The sequence below is a fragment of the Macrotis lagotis genome, chromosome 1, assembly GCF_037893015.1.
Source record: "Macrotis lagotis isolate mMagLag1 chromosome 1, bilby.v1.9.chrom.fasta, whole genome shotgun sequence".
In the NCBI taxonomy this organism is placed as follows: domain Eukaryota; kingdom Metazoa; phylum Chordata; class Mammalia; order Peramelemorphia; family Peramelidae; genus Macrotis; species Macrotis lagotis.
The window spans coordinates 903,275,844-903,291,797 of NC_133658.1; the positions used below are offsets into that span (position 1 = coordinate 903,275,844).

The 15,954-nt window shown below is 45.2% G+C and overlaps 1 protein-coding gene across 2 annotated transcripts in view; it reads left to right on the plus strand.

Annotated features, from left to right (window-relative positions):
• HNRNPUL1 (heterogeneous nuclear ribonucleoprotein U like 1) overlaps window positions 1-15,954 on the plus strand; it is a 30,015-nt gene that overhangs the window by 3,363 nt on the left and 10,698 nt on the right. For both annotated transcript variants that reach the window (XM_074219146.1, XM_074219144.1), the window contains exons 3-10: window positions 1,055-1,217; window positions 2,412-2,485; window positions 4,621-4,760; window positions 6,348-6,447; window positions 10,325-10,437; window positions 11,376-11,642; window positions 12,381-12,503; window positions 12,598-12,726. In XM_074219146.1, the coding sequence (XP_074075247.1) occupies window positions 1,055-1,217; window positions 2,412-2,485; window positions 4,621-4,760; window positions 6,348-6,447; window positions 10,325-10,437; window positions 11,376-11,642; window positions 12,381-12,503; window positions 12,598-12,726 (1,109 nt within the window). The remainder of the gene's footprint in view (window positions 1-1,054; window positions 1,218-2,411; window positions 2,486-4,620; window positions 4,761-6,347; window positions 6,448-10,324; window positions 10,438-11,375; window positions 11,643-12,380; window positions 12,504-12,597; window positions 12,727-15,954) is intronic.

The window sequence follows — 15,954 nt, forward strand, 5'->3', positions numbered from 1 at the left end:
CCCAGAGGAGGAGCAACAGCCCATGTTTGGGGCCTCCCAGTGATTCATGGGAATACACATGCAGCAGGCCAGAGCCCCATCAACTCTCTCAAAGCCACCTTTACTGGCCATGTGTGTCCTTGAAAGTATCTTGTGCCACTTAGCACACTCAAGTCTTCTCTGGCAGCCTGAGTGGGCCTGGTCATTGCCCTTCTTCTGGGATGGTAATTTAAAATGCTATTAAGACAGCAGCTAGGTGGCGCTATGGATAGAGGGTCAGACCTGGAGTCAGGAAGTTCCTAAATTCCCATCTGATCTCAGACTAGCTGTTTGATCCTGGACAAATCATTTCATCCTGTTTGTATCCCTTTCCTCATCTGTAAAATGACTGGGACAAGGAAATGACAAGAAAATACCAAAATGGGGTCATGAAGAGACAGGCATGATTGAAAACATTGAACAGCTATCAAAAATCATATTAATATGGAACTCAGTTCTTCAATGGTCTCCATTTCTATGTTTGACACCCTGTTCTAGACAGCTTGGTGTTTGGCTAATAACATGTGCTTTTGTTTCTGCCACATTTTAATTCTTGTATAACCTATTTAGTTTCCTCTGCTGTTAAAAACAAACTATTTTTTCTGATGATTTGGGAAGGGAGGAGATAGAGAATGACAAAGAAATGAAGGTGGGGCTATCACTTTGTCCTCCTATAAAATAATTCCTTGCCCCAGAAATGTTTCCTGGACCACTGAGACAAATTCTTTTTTTAGAGCCCAAGTAAGTATGGAAACCCTGGCTCCCTAAGGAAAACATAATTAAATCTGGATGCTAGCAGATAGTTCTCTTTCCCTCTTGTAGAGCAGTTTCTTCCACTCAAAGAACACTGGCCCTGGAGTCAGGAGTCCCTGAGTTCAAATCTGACCTCAGACACTTAATAATTACCTAGCTGTGTGGCCTTGGGCAAGTACTTAACCCCATTGCCTTGCAAAAATCTTTAAAGGGGGGGGGGGGATACCTGTCTCAGGAGATGATGACTAAAGTCTTTGTCTTGACCCTCCTTGTCTGTCTATAGCTGAAGTAAAGTCTGGAATAAAGAAGGAAGACTCCTTTGCGGGTTTCCCCCCTTCTAATCCCACACAGCCTCACCTATCAAATAGACATCATTACCAGAGCCGGAAAAGACCTTTTGAAGACAACCGGGGACGTGGTTACTATGAACACCGAGAGGATAAAAGGTAAGTAAAGAGACCACACAGTCCTAAAGGGTCCATCTGAACTTCCTTTGTTGGGTTCAGTGCTCACCAAGCTAAGAACCTTGAAGTTTGGGATCCTGGACAAGTGCAAAAACTGTCTTCCCCGGCTCTTTCCCTCCACTAGTTCAAGTTAATCTTACCAAAGCTTTGTTTTGCTCATGTCACCTCCTACTCCAGAACCTTAAATGATTCTCCTAGGGATTAAAATTCATCTTGGTGAATTTGTCTGGGAAGTCTCCCCACAGCACCTTTCACAGTCATTGTTCTCTATCTCTATATGGATATTTCAACTTCCAAGTTTTCATTTCCCTCTTTGTCACTGCCCTGTTTGGGACGAAGTTCAAACCTCTTCCCTCAGCTGGACTGTCCTGGTGTTGTTTTCTTTTCACATGTCTTTATAAACTAGATGTTTGCTTAGTCTGGTGTCCCTCACGGTGCCAGGCTATAGTACTTGACATACCAGAGGGAGTGTAGAAGCCTTGAATGAGGGGAGGGAAAGGTCACCCAGAGGTTAATCAGTCAGCAAAGACTTGGATTATGTAAGATTGGCATCAGTGGCATTATTAAAGGCCATAAGACCCAGGGTACAATCAGAAGCCTATTGGAGGAAAGGCTGGCAGCCATCACACAAAAATCATTGCACCTGCTATACCCCTTGGGCGGAGCAAGTCTGGGTGTTAATTCTGGCTTTTCCTATTCATATCCCATATGAAAATACGAAATGTGTAAGGTTTTGAGGCTATCAAATCTTGGTACAAACATTAGGATGTTTTTGAAACTGAGAACTAAATCATTTGGAATCCTCATTATCACCACTCATTTGTGCATCCCTTGGAAAAGGCTACAGCCAGACCTGTGATGCTTTCCTAAGAGCCCAGCCCTTGGCTTCTCTTTCTCCATTTCTATTGGCACATTTCAGATCTGGTCACGTATACATTGACACCTCCAGCAGAGGGCAGGAAGGGGCAACTCCTAGAGCTCAGACCTGTCATCCTGCTCAGTGACTGCTTTGGGCAGGAGGTGAAAACAGCTGGTCTCAGTGGAGGTAGTGGTGATGGGACTGTGGATTGTCCCTTAACAAGCCTCATGAGAGGCTTCCCCCAGTGTCATCTGTGAGCTACTGCTCTCTTTGATGGTTCTATCTCTCTCTCTCTCTCTCTCTCTCTCTCATCACAGGGGTCGATCTCCTCAACCACCTGCTGAGGAGGATGAGGAAGAGTTTGATGACACCCTCGTAGCCATCGATACGTGTGAGTTCTGATGAATAGCCTTCCCTTCACCTTCAGTGAGGTCCCTTTCACATCCTGCACCACCAATCTGACCTTCCTGTCCTAGCCTTTCACAAGTACTAGTCCATCCTGAGATTTGGTTTTCATCCACCAAGAAAGATGCATTGCCTTACATAGGGGTCCTCATGTCTTATGTCTCAATCTTGTAGCCATGTTTGGGACTGGACCTTGTAGAGTAGGACCTTTCTGTAAAGGGGAGAGGGTAGCATTCTAGGTTGGGAAAACAGCATGAAATGTTCTAGTGGGATTCTGCAGGTTGTATTGGAATTTAGTCTGGTGGGAATGAGGGGGCTTGGTGAGATGGGTCCTGGTTTAGCTTTTTTTATACTTGATGTATGTTTGATTGTGTGGATGCATACCTACCATCTCCTGTCTGTGCCAGGTGCTAATCTTGGGCCCTTGTGACCTTGAGCCTAGGGTGGCAGGCTGGATGGAGGAGTTTGTTCAAGCCAATGGGCCCTAGCAGTTTGCACTGGCTGTGTTTCCCCTGAAATCCATGCCAGTGGTGTGCTCAGAGGCTCTTGGTCATTGTTCCTGCCATTCAGTCTTAACTCAGTAGAGAAGGACTTTTTTTAAACCTCCATGTGGAGGGAGTAGACAAGGAATTTTGGAATCTTCCTGAGCAGACAGGACCCTCCTGAGTGCGGTAGCACAAGACAGCCCCAAGGGTTTCTTCAACAAAGCCTTTATCTGATCAGTGAGTGTGAACTTGCCATGGGGTATGGTGGCCGAAGCCCCCAGACCAGCTAGATTGTGCTCTGCTGGCCTGGCTTTCAAGGACTCAGGGTCCCAGTACACTGCAGCTCAGGAGCAGACATGGGGAATGAGGGGGACCACAGGAGGCCATGCCCTGGATAGGCTACCTTAGACCTAGAGCTTTGGATCTAGAGCAGCATAGCTAACAGCTTGGCAGGACTTGGATCAGCAAAGAGAAGAAGCACCTTCTGGGGGAAGAACATCGATCCCAGCTCACGTTTCTGTAGCTATCACTTTACACCTTGACAAAGTACTTCTGCACAGGTAGAGAAACTGAGGCTCCAAGACCAGGGAAGCATCCTGCCCAGAGACCCTTAGTTCCTCCTCACTGAGCCCACCTTTAGGCCTACTGAAGAGACAGAACAGTACTTGGTGCTACAGGGAATAATCAAGGGCCTGAATGGAGTATAAGTGCTTCGAAGCCATAAAACACTGTAGAAATGCTTGCTGAGTTAGGGAATATTTCTAGGAGAAAGCCAAGACCTCATTGGATTTGATAGTTCAGTGCTCCCTGAGGACTAGTGGAGGTAGCACAGACCTGTCCCACATAATACCTGCCTGACCAGATGTGATCAGGTGGTGAATTAGTACCACTGAACCCACATAATCATCCTCGTTAAACTGAATTATCTGGTGACCTTCGGTTGTTCATGCCTGTCTTCAGAACCATGCAGGCCAGGGCTTTGGCTGTGCCTGAGTTACAGTGAGGAGACTCCAGCCCAGGGGCTGGCTGATCATGTGGTAACCACTGTGCTTGAGGGACCCTGGATCATGTGAAAGCACAGATTCTTCATTGTTGTTTATAATTATTATCCCTTACTGGCCATGTTCTGAGACTTGTACCAGATGCCAGACTTAGAGAAGAAAGTCAGGAGGGTAGTCTAGGTATAAAGCTCAGACAAGATGGAGTGACTTGTATGAAGAAGGTCACTTGTAGGTTCATCCAAAAAATGAAAAACCTCAAAGGACTTCAGAAGCTAAGCAATGAGAGGGAGGCACCAGAGTGATCAGGGAATTAAATGAAGGATGGATCTCAGGGGATCAATCTAGCATGGGGTGATGAATGTCTGCCCAAGGGTGGGAGTCCGATAAAGGTAGATGTAACAAGTCTCAGTGAAAGGTTGGAACTAGGGGATCAAGTAATGAGGCGTTGGGAGCTAGGGGTACCTGGGCAGGGCCGGAGCAGAGGGGACAGTGATAGAGGTAATGTTATCTCTTTGGTACTTTTATACTTGAGGTGTCCAAAAAGGCAGTGATTGACAGGAGACAAGGAACTGCATGTCATAAGAGTCTTTTGCTTCCACTTGCCTTACTTTGGGTCACCCCTTCCTTTTTTCCAGATAATTGCGATCTTCACTTCAAAGTAGCCCGGGACCGAAGTAGTGGCTACCCACTCACCATTGAAGGATTTGCATATCTATGGTCTGGTGCCAGAGCCAGTTATGGGGTCCGGAGGGGCCGAGTGTGCTTTGAGATGAAGGTAAACCTTGATGGTAACTGTCCTGTCTGATTGATAGACAGGAGATGAGAAGATCATAAGAAAGGTTGGGTCAGTCTGGCCCAACCACTTACTCCACTGACACATAGTTAGGCATGCTAATGATGAGAGGGAATGACTTTGTTTCTGAAATCTGGATAAATGATAGAAAGTGGCCAGAGGTGGGGGGAATATCTTTTATTCCATTAGAAGTCCATTATATTAGCCATGCAGCTTCCTGGGAGGGCATCTTTTTGTTGGACAGATAAGTTTGGAGTAATATTTGCCTAGATGTTGATAACATTAGTTTAGACATTTGTGTTTTGCAGTGGAATTGGGGAGTATGAAAGGCCACTTGAGAGAAATGTGATATGCAGGGCTTTAGGACTGGAAGGAAAGGACATCAGAAAGAGTGGTAATCTCTTCTATAGCTGAATAGTTTATGAGGTTTCTATTTCATTTGCTTCCTGTGGCTGTCCACTTACTGGTCCTTATTCTGCCTTCTTAGACAGTGTGCATGTGCCTAATTATCTAGAGAAAAGGGAACTGGGAACATGTCTCCTCTAGCCTAACTCATTTGGAGTCTTTGACTCCCAACCCCATATTTTGAGAGGTTTTGTCCAAGTGACAGACCAGGGAAGGCACAGATCACCAAGATCCTGAGGACCTCTTGAGATGTGCAGCCTGAGAAAGGGAGTAGAGAACTGTTTCCAAGTATTTGGGCTGCTGACACTCGAGTAGGAGAGGGATCCAATTCTTTCTGGACTTCAGGGTAGAACCAGGAGCTTGGGCAGAAATGTTTTGGCTCAAGGTTTAGAAACTTCTGAGAATGGAGGAAAATGCTGCCAAAAGATCTCATCTCTGAAGGTCCGAACAGATTTTAGGACAGCCCTTGTTAGAGAGTCTTGTCAAGGAGATTCCTTCCTATTCCTTAACATTTGGCAACTGGAGACTTTTCATCCATTAACATTTTACTCTTTCAAGAACTCTGGGACCTGATGGTTTTATTCAAGACCATGGACCCAAATTATATGAATCCAGGTTTTCTCATCCATATCTAGAGCTAGAAGCAGAGAGGACTACCCTTGGGTGTCTAGAGAAGGAGGAGGTGGTTCTTAGGCAGCACCATGTCAGCCCCTGCCCCCTCCTGCAGGTGATTCTGAGGTTTTGCAGCAGTGGCCTCCTGACACCTCTCTTCACCTCTATCCTCATGATTCCCTGCTTATAGGGAGTGAAATTGGGAAATAATGAAAGGCCACTTGAGAGAAATGTGATCTGTAGGACTTGAGAGCTGGAAGGAATTTTGCAGTGAAATATGAAAGGCCGCTAGAATTACAATTCGTATAGTGTGTGCATAGAGATGTATAGTATCTCTGTAAAATGTAGCACAGGTGTAGTCCCCATTTTATAAATGAAAGAAACTGAAGCCCAATGATCTTTTTTTTGGCTCTTACTTTACATACCTGGCTCTAATAAGAAGCACCTTAAATAGACCTCTTGCAGGTGGTTCTCCCTGAGAGATAGAAGTTACACAAGTTGTAATCCATGAGTATTTTTTAACTCAGGGCCCCATGCTTTCTCTTTCCTCAGATCAATGAAGAAATCTCTGTGAAGCACCTCCCTTCCACAGAGCCTGATCCCCATGTTGTGCGAATTGGCTGGTCATTGGATTCTTGCAGCACCCAGCTAGGTAAGGATAAGAAGGTCATCTCCTCCTGATTCCCCCTGGGGAGCATCTTGAGTGGAGAGGCAAAAACCAGGTCACCTGAGCAGCCAGGTTGAAAGAGTTAGATCCTTTTTCCAGTTGGTTATTTTTACTTTTTAAGGAGTTCATTTCTTTAGTAAATTTTTCATACTTTTCCTGCATGGCTTTTATTTTTTTTTCCCCATTTTTCTCCTTCCTCTCTTCTATGATTTTTAAATTTAAGCTCTTCTATGAGGTTTTGGATTTGAGTCCAGATTTGAGAGATTTCCCCTGTAGGTAATTTGTCACTGCTTTCTTTTTTTGAGGTGGCATTGTTACATGTCTATCTGTATCATAACTTTCTATGGTTAACGTGCCTTTGGGGGGGGGTTGCTCATTTTGATTATTTGAGCTCTGCTCCTGGAATTTGGGAGTATAGCCCCAAGCTTCTTCTGGATTCTGGAACTGGGGTTTGATCCCTGGCTTATCACTGGCCAAGATGTTACACCTGTGCAGTGGTCTGTTCCCAACTCAGTTCTATCTTTGCCCCAGTGTTCCCAGGATTCAGACTTTGGGGTTGGGACCCTCCCTTCTGGTTTGCTATCTAACTGCCAGGACCAGTGCTGTTGTCTAGCTTCTGGGACCTGGACTGCACCATGATTTAAAAGCCTCTCTGGTTTTCTCGCTCTCCCACCTAGCAGGGCATTACTTCCTCTTTTTCCCCAAAGAGATACACCTTCACTGAAGGTCCTTCATGATGTCTACAGTTGAAAACTTGTTTAGATGTTGCCTTTTTTTGGTGGGATCTGTAGCTTTAATGTCTATTAGAGGCTTCATTTAATATTGTGTAGGGAAAAGCTCCAGGAGTGTGCTAGCTTCACGCCTCCATCTTGGCAGCCAAGTTTGGCTAAGAGAGGATGGGCTCCCAGAAACAGAGGGAGAGTCTTGGAAAGAAGTCTTGGATTGAACCCAGAAAATCTGGATTCCTTTCCTCTCTGAGTCTTAATAGCTTCATTTTTCAAACACAGTTCATCACATGCTGCTTTTTATCCTCTCTGTTACAGCGTTGTTTTAGAAGATATTTGGTAAACTGTACGTGCCTAACCATGGTTCTTGGGTTGGGAGGGTGGAAGTTATATATCCCTTAGTAGCCTTTTCCCATTGGCTATAACTAGACAGTTTACAAAGGAAAAAATACAAAATATAAACCTGCCAATAACTATATTTAAAATTCTCCAAAGCACTAGTATTAGGGAAATGCAAAGTAAAACAGTTCTAAAAGACCACCTCAACCATCAGATTGACTAAATTGACATAAAAAAAATGGACAAATGGTGGTAAGACAGGGGACACATACCCTGTGGATGAATTGTCAGCTGCTCTTGTCATTCAGGAAACAATATGAAACTATGTTCCAAAAGCTATTAAATGGCCCAGCAGTATTACTACTAGGTCCATGTCACAGAGAGAACAAAGAAAATGACCCATATGTGCAAAAATATTTGTAGCATCTCTTTTTGTGATGACCAAGAATTGGAAGGTGAGGGAAAACCCATCACTTGGGGAATGGCTGGACAAATTAATGTGTGTGAAGGCGATAGAGAATACTATTGTGCTGTAGGATGTGATGAAAGGGGTGGTTTCAGAGGAACCAGGAAAGACCAGATACAGAAAGAAGGGAGCAGAAGCAGGAGGACAATTTCCAGTATTACCATATATCCTTCCATCAGGCTCATGTTGAAGCATGTTACCCACCTCCTGATAGAGTTGACCAATGAGGACATTTTTTTGGATATATGTATCCAATAGCGAAGTCTTTTTTTGTTTGGATTTAACTGTACATTTAATTGTGGTTGTTGGGTAGAGGGAGAAAATTTGGTCCTGGTTATAAAATCTTTCTAAAAAAGATAAACGCTTAGCTAGATGAATTGCTACTATTTAAAAACATTTCTAGGGTTTGGTTTATTGCTAGTAATCTTAATTTTTTCAATTAGCAGAAATCTGCCTTCTCTCATCTCTCCCTCCCACTAAAAGAGAAAAAAAAAATTCTTGTCACAAATATGCATATTAATCAAAATAAATTCCCGCAATGGCCATGACCAAAAAATAAATAGATGTCTCTGTCTGTCCTTTAGATCCTCCATCCCTTCTGTCAGGAAAAGGCTAGCATTTTCATCATTATTCCTGGAATCATGATTGGTTGTTGACTGGGTTTCTTAAGTCTTTCAGGGTTATTTGTCTTCATATTCTGGTTCTGCATCAGTTCATATGGGTCTTTCCAGGTTCTTCCAAAACTATCCCCTTAATCACCTTTTTACAGTTCAAGAGTATCCTGTCACATTCCTATGCCCTTACTCATTCAGCCATTATCTAGTTGATGGACATTCCCTCAGTTGCTAGGTTTTTAACCTGGACCTCCCTAATGTCATAGTCTTCTTCAATAATGAAGGGCAAAGGGGCGGCTAGGTGGCATAGTGGATAAAGCACCGGCCCTAGAGTCGGGAGTACCTGGGTTCAAATCCAGTCTCGGACATTTAATAATTGCCTAGCTGTGTGGCCTTGGGCAAGCCACTTAACCCCGTTTGCCTTGTTAAAAAAAAAAAGAATGAAGGACAAACAGCAGGTTTTTGTCACTATGAAAAGAGCTGTTATAAATCCTCTTATAGAAATGGGTTTTTTCTTTCTTTGATGTGTCTGGACCTAATTATCTCAATGGACTGAAGGGTATGTATGGTTTAATAATTTGGGGACATTCCTCCAACATTTGTCATTTTCTTTTTCTTTTGTCTTAACCAATCTGATGGCTATGAGATAGGACCTCAGGGTTATTTCAACTCAACTTTTTCTAATTATTAGTTATTTATGAGTGGTGATAGCTTAGCTTTCTTCCTCTGAAAACTGCCTCTTCATACCCTTTGATCACTTATCAATTGAAGAATGGCTTAAGTACCTACCCTAGGTATCTCAAAAAATGAGACCTTTAACTTGGATAGATCCCCCCCCCGTTTGTCTATTTCTTGTCTGATTTTAGTTATTGATTTTGTTTGTGCAAAACTTTGTAATATTATATAACCAAAATTGTCCATTTTATTTTCTGTTCCTTTAGTCACAGACTCTTTATTCTTCCCTTTTTTTTTTTTTTTGGCAAGGCAGTGGGGTTAAGTGGCTTGCCCAAAGCCACACAGCTAAGGTAATTATTAAGTGTTTGAGGCCAGATTTGAACTGAGGTACTCCTGACTCCAGAGCCAATGCTCTATCCACTGCGCCACCTAGCTACCCCTATTCTCTCTTAGCCCTAGTCGAAAACCACCAAAAATATTTAATTTTGTGGAATATCATTTGCCCAGACTTAAGGAAGCTGAAGCATATGAGTCTCTGCAGTCCCCTGTGATCAAAGCCAAATGCAGATTATTAGGGGAACCATGAGGATTGTACACTTAATGACCATTCAGGTCATTCTAAAGGGAAGGGGAAAATCTATTTCAGAACAGGTTTCTCTATGCGATGTCTCCTTCCCCTGTACCTCACATCATAATTTAGAGTTGGAAAGGTCACTAGGTCACCTAAGCTCAATCAGCTCATTTTATAGCTGAACAGCTGAAATTCAGAGATGGTCGCATACCTTATATTCAACACTGCTATGCAATGCTCACTGCCTGGTGATTATATCTTGTCTGAATAGTGCTTGCTTTCTTTTTTTGTTAAGTTTGCTATGTAAATAAATGGCCTCTTTATCTTCACAGTAGGCTTGTGGTACAGCTAAGTAGATGAAGGAAATGGATTCCAGGGAGATGAGGGTCTCAAAGTCATAGTCTCCTGAAGACCACAAGACAGGCACTGTGTTAAAATGACCAGCCCATGTTTTGTGTCCTTTGCTTTTCAGGTGAGGAGGCATTTTCTTATGGTTATGGGGGCACTGGAAAAAAATCTACTAACAGCCGATTTGAAAACTACGGGGACACATTTGCTGAAAATGATGTCATTGGCTGTTTTGCAGTGAGTATGATGAGTAGGTGCCCAATATCTGGTGGGACCATGCCAATAAAATGATATGGGAACCACATTTCTTTTAAAAAAGACAACTAGGAGGTAACCTGGGTATCAGGCATGTCAAATAGGAGCAGCTCCTTCCCCTCAGGCAGCTTCATCCTGTTGGGTAGATGGCCAGTGTGAGATAAAATAGGTTGATGCATGCCAGGCATGGGGCACAGCTTGAGCAAAGGTCTAGAGGCAGGAGGTGAGAGGTCCTGTGCAGGAAGCAACACATAAGCCAGCTTGGATGAAATATTGAATATAGGAGGTGAAGCAGTCTCTTGGGTTTGAGTACATGACTGGTAGAGACAGAAAGAAGGGAAAGAGGGGGCGTGGCCAGCTCAAGCATTGGTCTGCAGCCCTCAATAGCAGAAGGGATTTGGGGCAGAAGAGTTGGGCAGCATTAAGTTGGGATTAGACCTTATGCTTCTGGCTGGCCTCTCCTTAGAGTTGGTGTCCCTGGGAAGAAGCTGAGACCACTCAGTGACCATGGAAGCAGTAGGGCCTTGGGGTAGGCTGGGTTTTGCTGATTTGTTGATGAGTTCTTCCTAATGGCACTCAGCTGCATTGAAGCAGCCAGATTGGAGGAAGGGCAGAGCTTGTTTTGGGCTTCCTTCTAAATCTGGAGTCTGTCCCCCCTTCAGCCTGAGAGTCTTTAGGCTCCTTGAAATTATTCACAAGTGCCCCAAGGTACCCTGTGGCTAGTCAGTACCAAGGGATGTTCTGCATATCCCCTAATAGTTCATTTGTGTTCTTGGTCAGAGTTGAGAGCTGTGCTGCTGCAGGCCCTGGTCTCTGGTTTACCTGGAGGGTAGAGAGACCCCAGGACTGCTTGCTGAACACCTCATCCTTCGTTGCTAACTGCTCAATGCTTCTGTTTGGTCATCTCTCTTCTTTTCCAGGACTTTGAATGTGGGCATGAAGTAGAGCTCTCTTTCACCAAGAATGGAAAGTGGTTGGGCATAGCCTATCGAATCCAGAAAGATGCCCTGGGTGGCCAGGCACTCTACCCACATGTCCTTGTGAAGAACTGTGCTGTGGAGTTCAACTTTGGCCAGAGGAGAGAGCCCTACTGCTCCATCATCCCAGGATTCACATTCATTCAGCATGTGCCTGTGGGGGAGCGTATTCGGGGTACTGTTGGACCAAAGAGCAAAGCAGACTGTGAGGTAAGGGCAACCCAACTTTGTGGTTCATCGATAGCGTGAGCATTTGGGGGGTTTTGCTGAAGATCACACAGGAAAAATCAGAATTTTAAGGTGGCTCCTCTTTGGACCTTCTGAGCGAGGATCATAAATAACCTGTCTCCTGCTTAGACTAGAAAGGGTCTAGGGGCAATGGTTTGACTAGAAAAGGGAACAGGGACTGGGACTGACTTCCTTCGTAATGGTTTGAAGGATGTTCTCTAGGAAGCTGTGTGGTCTCTGAGACCAAAGAGCAACCTCTGCAATGCCCCTCCTCTCCAGTTGCTCAGATCCCTGGTGTTTGCTTACCCTCCAGCAGGACAGACTGCCCCTTTCATTTCCTTTTCTTTGGGTGGTTTGGTGGAGGACTCTCATCTTTGTGACCACTGGGATCTTCTTTTATTCCACCTGAGAAGGTGGAAAAGAAGACGGGAGAAGCCACACCAGGTGGGGAACCAGGCCCAGGTTTATTCCATTTGGTCAGGGCTTTGTCTTTTTTTTTTTTTTTTTTAACATGGATCAGTTCTCTAATCTGAGGACCCAAGGTGGTCTCCTCCTTCCTCTCCCCCCAATCGTAAACTTGCTTTGTAGCCTTGGAGAAATCTTTTGTTGTCTTCCCAGAGTCTTTCAACTCTGATACTGTATGATCTGTTAGGATAGATAGCATGCCCCCTTTCACCAACCCTTGTGTATTCATGATATTCTCCACTGGATTTTCCTTAGATTCTAATGATGGTTGGCTTGCCAGCAGCTGGCAAAACCACATGGGCTGTCAAACACGCAGCTGCCAACCCCACCAAGAAATACAACATTCTCGGTACCAATGCTATCATGGATAAAATGCGGGTGAGTGTGGTGCGGCCACCATCCCTCCCCCTTGTTCACATAGGGCCCTCGACAGCCACCCAGCCTGTGTCTCTCCCCCTTTACCCCCCTCCAGGTGATGGGCCTCCGCCGACAGCGCAACTATGCTGGCCGATGGGATGTCCTTATCCAGCAGGCCACTCAGTGTCTGAACCGCCTCATTCAGATTGCTGCCCGCAAGAAACGCAACTACATCTTGGATCAGGTACTGCCCACCAGTCCCCATCAGTGTCAGTGTGCACACAAGGAGTTTGCTTTTGCCATATTTTGTTGGCTCTTTAAACCTGTGGCTTCAAGCCTGACAACAGCTTATGGCCTTGAGCCTAGATATGTTGCCACTTTTGGGGTTACAAAAGTATTTCCAAGCCCTTGTCTATCTTTGTGAGAAGACAGGAGCTAAAAGACACCCTGAGCCAGCCTCCCCGGCCCCTAAGACCTTGTTGTTGGCAGCCCCATGCTGTGGGGAGGTCTTGGTGGGCCCAGAGCTCAGCATCAAAGATTTTTGAAAAGGCAGTGACTCAGGCTCAGCAGCTGATATGCCTTTTTCTCCTGTATGACTCTTGAGGGCCAGCCCCCTTTGGGCTTCAGCTCTTCAATGACATACCAGCCTCCTCATTTTCTAGATGAGGAAATTGAGAACAGCGCTCAAACTGGGACCCTTTTTTTTTTTCACTGCAAACGGGGTTGAGTGGCTTTCCCAAGGCCACACAGCTAGGTAATTAGTAAGTGTCTGAGGCCAGATTTGAACCCAAGTACTCGTAACTCCAGAGCTGGTGCTTTATCCACTGTACCACCTAGCCGCCCCAACTGGGGCCCTTTTCAGGACTCCCCTTCTGTCTCCACAACTTAACTCAAAAAAGATGGGTCTGGAGTGGGAGGTGCTCCATCACAATGTGGTGGTCTCCAGAGTCCCCTCAGATGAGAGTTATTAAGAATGTCCACATCCTCAGAATCCATGGCCATGTCCCAACAGTATCATTTTGGGGGATGTAAAGCATCCAAAATGTGCTTTCATCAGTCAGGGAAGAAACATACTAGAAGAGATAAGGTGCTGGAAGCATTTTGTTAAAGGATTCTGTAGTGGGAAATGGTTTGTGGGGCATCTAGTTTTAAGAATTGGCTCTGTCCAAGGCCAGGGAACTGGAAAGGTCACTTCTCTCAGTTTCTTGGACTTTGAAGACAGGGCCAGGTTAGTGTGGGTCACTTGGGAGTCTGCCTGAGGGCCTGGGAGTCACTTCCAGGCAAGCAGTGGGCTCCTCAGGAATTGGCTCTGGCAGAATTCCCACAGCCTATTTAAAGTCCAGCTTGTCAGAAGGCCCAGCCCCATGGGTCAGAAAGTGCTGGTCAGTTATCCTCACTTCTGCCTCTTGTGATGAGAGACCACAAGGTGGGCCACTAGTCAGTGTACATTTATGTTTGGCAGCAGTGCAGAGAGAGAGAGAGAGACACATGTACACACATGCACATGCACATGACTCTTCTGACCATGGGCCCTTAGGTCAATAAGGGAGTATTCAGCCCCATTGGAAAACCCAGAGAACACTCTTCCACCAAGGAACTCACCCTTGGCTTCCTTTTTCTCCATTCTTGAGCCCAACTTGGTGTGTTCTTTTCCTTTCTGTGGCTGCTTAAATCAGCTCTGAGCTCCTCTGAACTGTAGCCAGCTGAGCTCGGAGGGGGGGGGGCTCCTTTTTCACAGGGGGGGGAATTGGGGGAGTCCAGCAGCCCAAGTGGAGCTGTATGTGTGTTCTTCTGTATGAGCAGCTGATGGCTGACTTTTACAGTAGCAAGAAAGAAAGAAGCCCTGCTTTCATGGACCAGGGGGATGAGGACTTTTTGACTGTCCGAAGCTGGAGGCCTTTGGAAGTGTGGGGATTGGGGTTGAGCACCTGCGTTCAGAGTGAGCCTCAGACCCTTTCTAACTGTGTGACCCTGGACAAGTCCCTTTGCTTTTCTGGGCCTCCATTTTCTCATCTTTCAGATGAAGGACTTGGATTCATTGACCTCTGAGTTCCCAGAGATGTATGACCTTATGATGTGGGGTTAGATCTCAGCTTGGCTACAACCCCAGTCTTCCCCATGAAATTAGCAGGGTTGGATTAGGTCAGGAATTTTTCATCTTTTTTCTGTCGTGGCCCTTTAGGCATCACCAGAATGCCCGACGTCTCCTCAGAATAATGTCTTCAAATGCATAAAATAAAATGCACAGGTTTGCAAAGGAAATCATTTTTGTTGAAATAAAGATGCAATTTTTTTTCCATCCTAGTTCACAGACACTCCTCATCCCATCCCAGTGGTCTTTGGCCCCCTGTGCTTTCAGGAGTCCAAAACTCAGGCCTCTGGGTATACAAGATTCAACCCAGGACCACCTTTGGGGTTTTTCTCCCACTTCTTTTTTGGCCTTGACTGTGGTGTAATCAGCTAATGAGCCTCTACATGAGGATCAGGAGGGGAGGGGAAGGGGTTTACAAGGAAAGGCCACACGATGGCAGCCCCTTCCTCAGGGGCTCCTGCTTAACTTCAAGTTGCTCTGAAGAAACAATTCATTTGTAAGGGTCAGGACATATGTACATATTGGCCCCTTGGTGTCTGGGGCCATGATTGTTTTCCTGCAGATGAAATGGTCCAAGCTAGGTGGCCTTCCCCTAAGCTGGTCAGCTGGTGGCCTTTTTGACTTTGTTACAGTAATAGAATTGGGTCTGGTGAGACCCCATGACTAGTGAGAAGAGGAGGCTCAAAAGAGGCCCAAAATTCAGACTGGGCACTCCTCTTGTGCCCTGAACCAGCTTCTGAGCTTCTCTGAGTCTCAATTTCCTTATCAGTAAAATGTTGGTGATACTCCTACTGCTTCCCTCCCAGTGTTGTGAAGAAAATGCTTTGTAAATATGTAGATGCAATACTAAATGTTAATAAAATACCTGTACAGCTGGAAGGGAAGCCAATCCACCCACCTATCCCAAGTGAAGAACTTGACAACCAAAAAGAGGAAAGGGACTTGACCTAGATCTCTCAGGTTATAAAATCAGGATGCAAACCCATCACTGTATTTTTTTTAGAGGAACATAAACCTCAAATTGGGGACTAACTTTTAGACCAGCGTAGATGGAGTAGAATAAATATTTAAGAGTAATTCTCTGGGGTGGCACAGTGGATAGAGCACTGGTCCTGGAGTCAGGACCTGAGTTCAAATCTGACCTCAGATACTTAATAATTGCCTAGCTGTGTGGCCTTGGGAAAGCCACTTATCACCACTGCCTTGCAAAAAAAAAAATAATTCTTCCATCCCCAAGGCTCCATCAGTCAGTCATAGGTCTGCCAGCAGATACTCTCAGGGGTCATCTCCCTTAGATCCTGGGCCATGGGCAGAGGAGCCAGGAGAAATGGAATGACTGATGCTCTCGATGACTGATGCTCTTGCTGTCTATGAGCACCC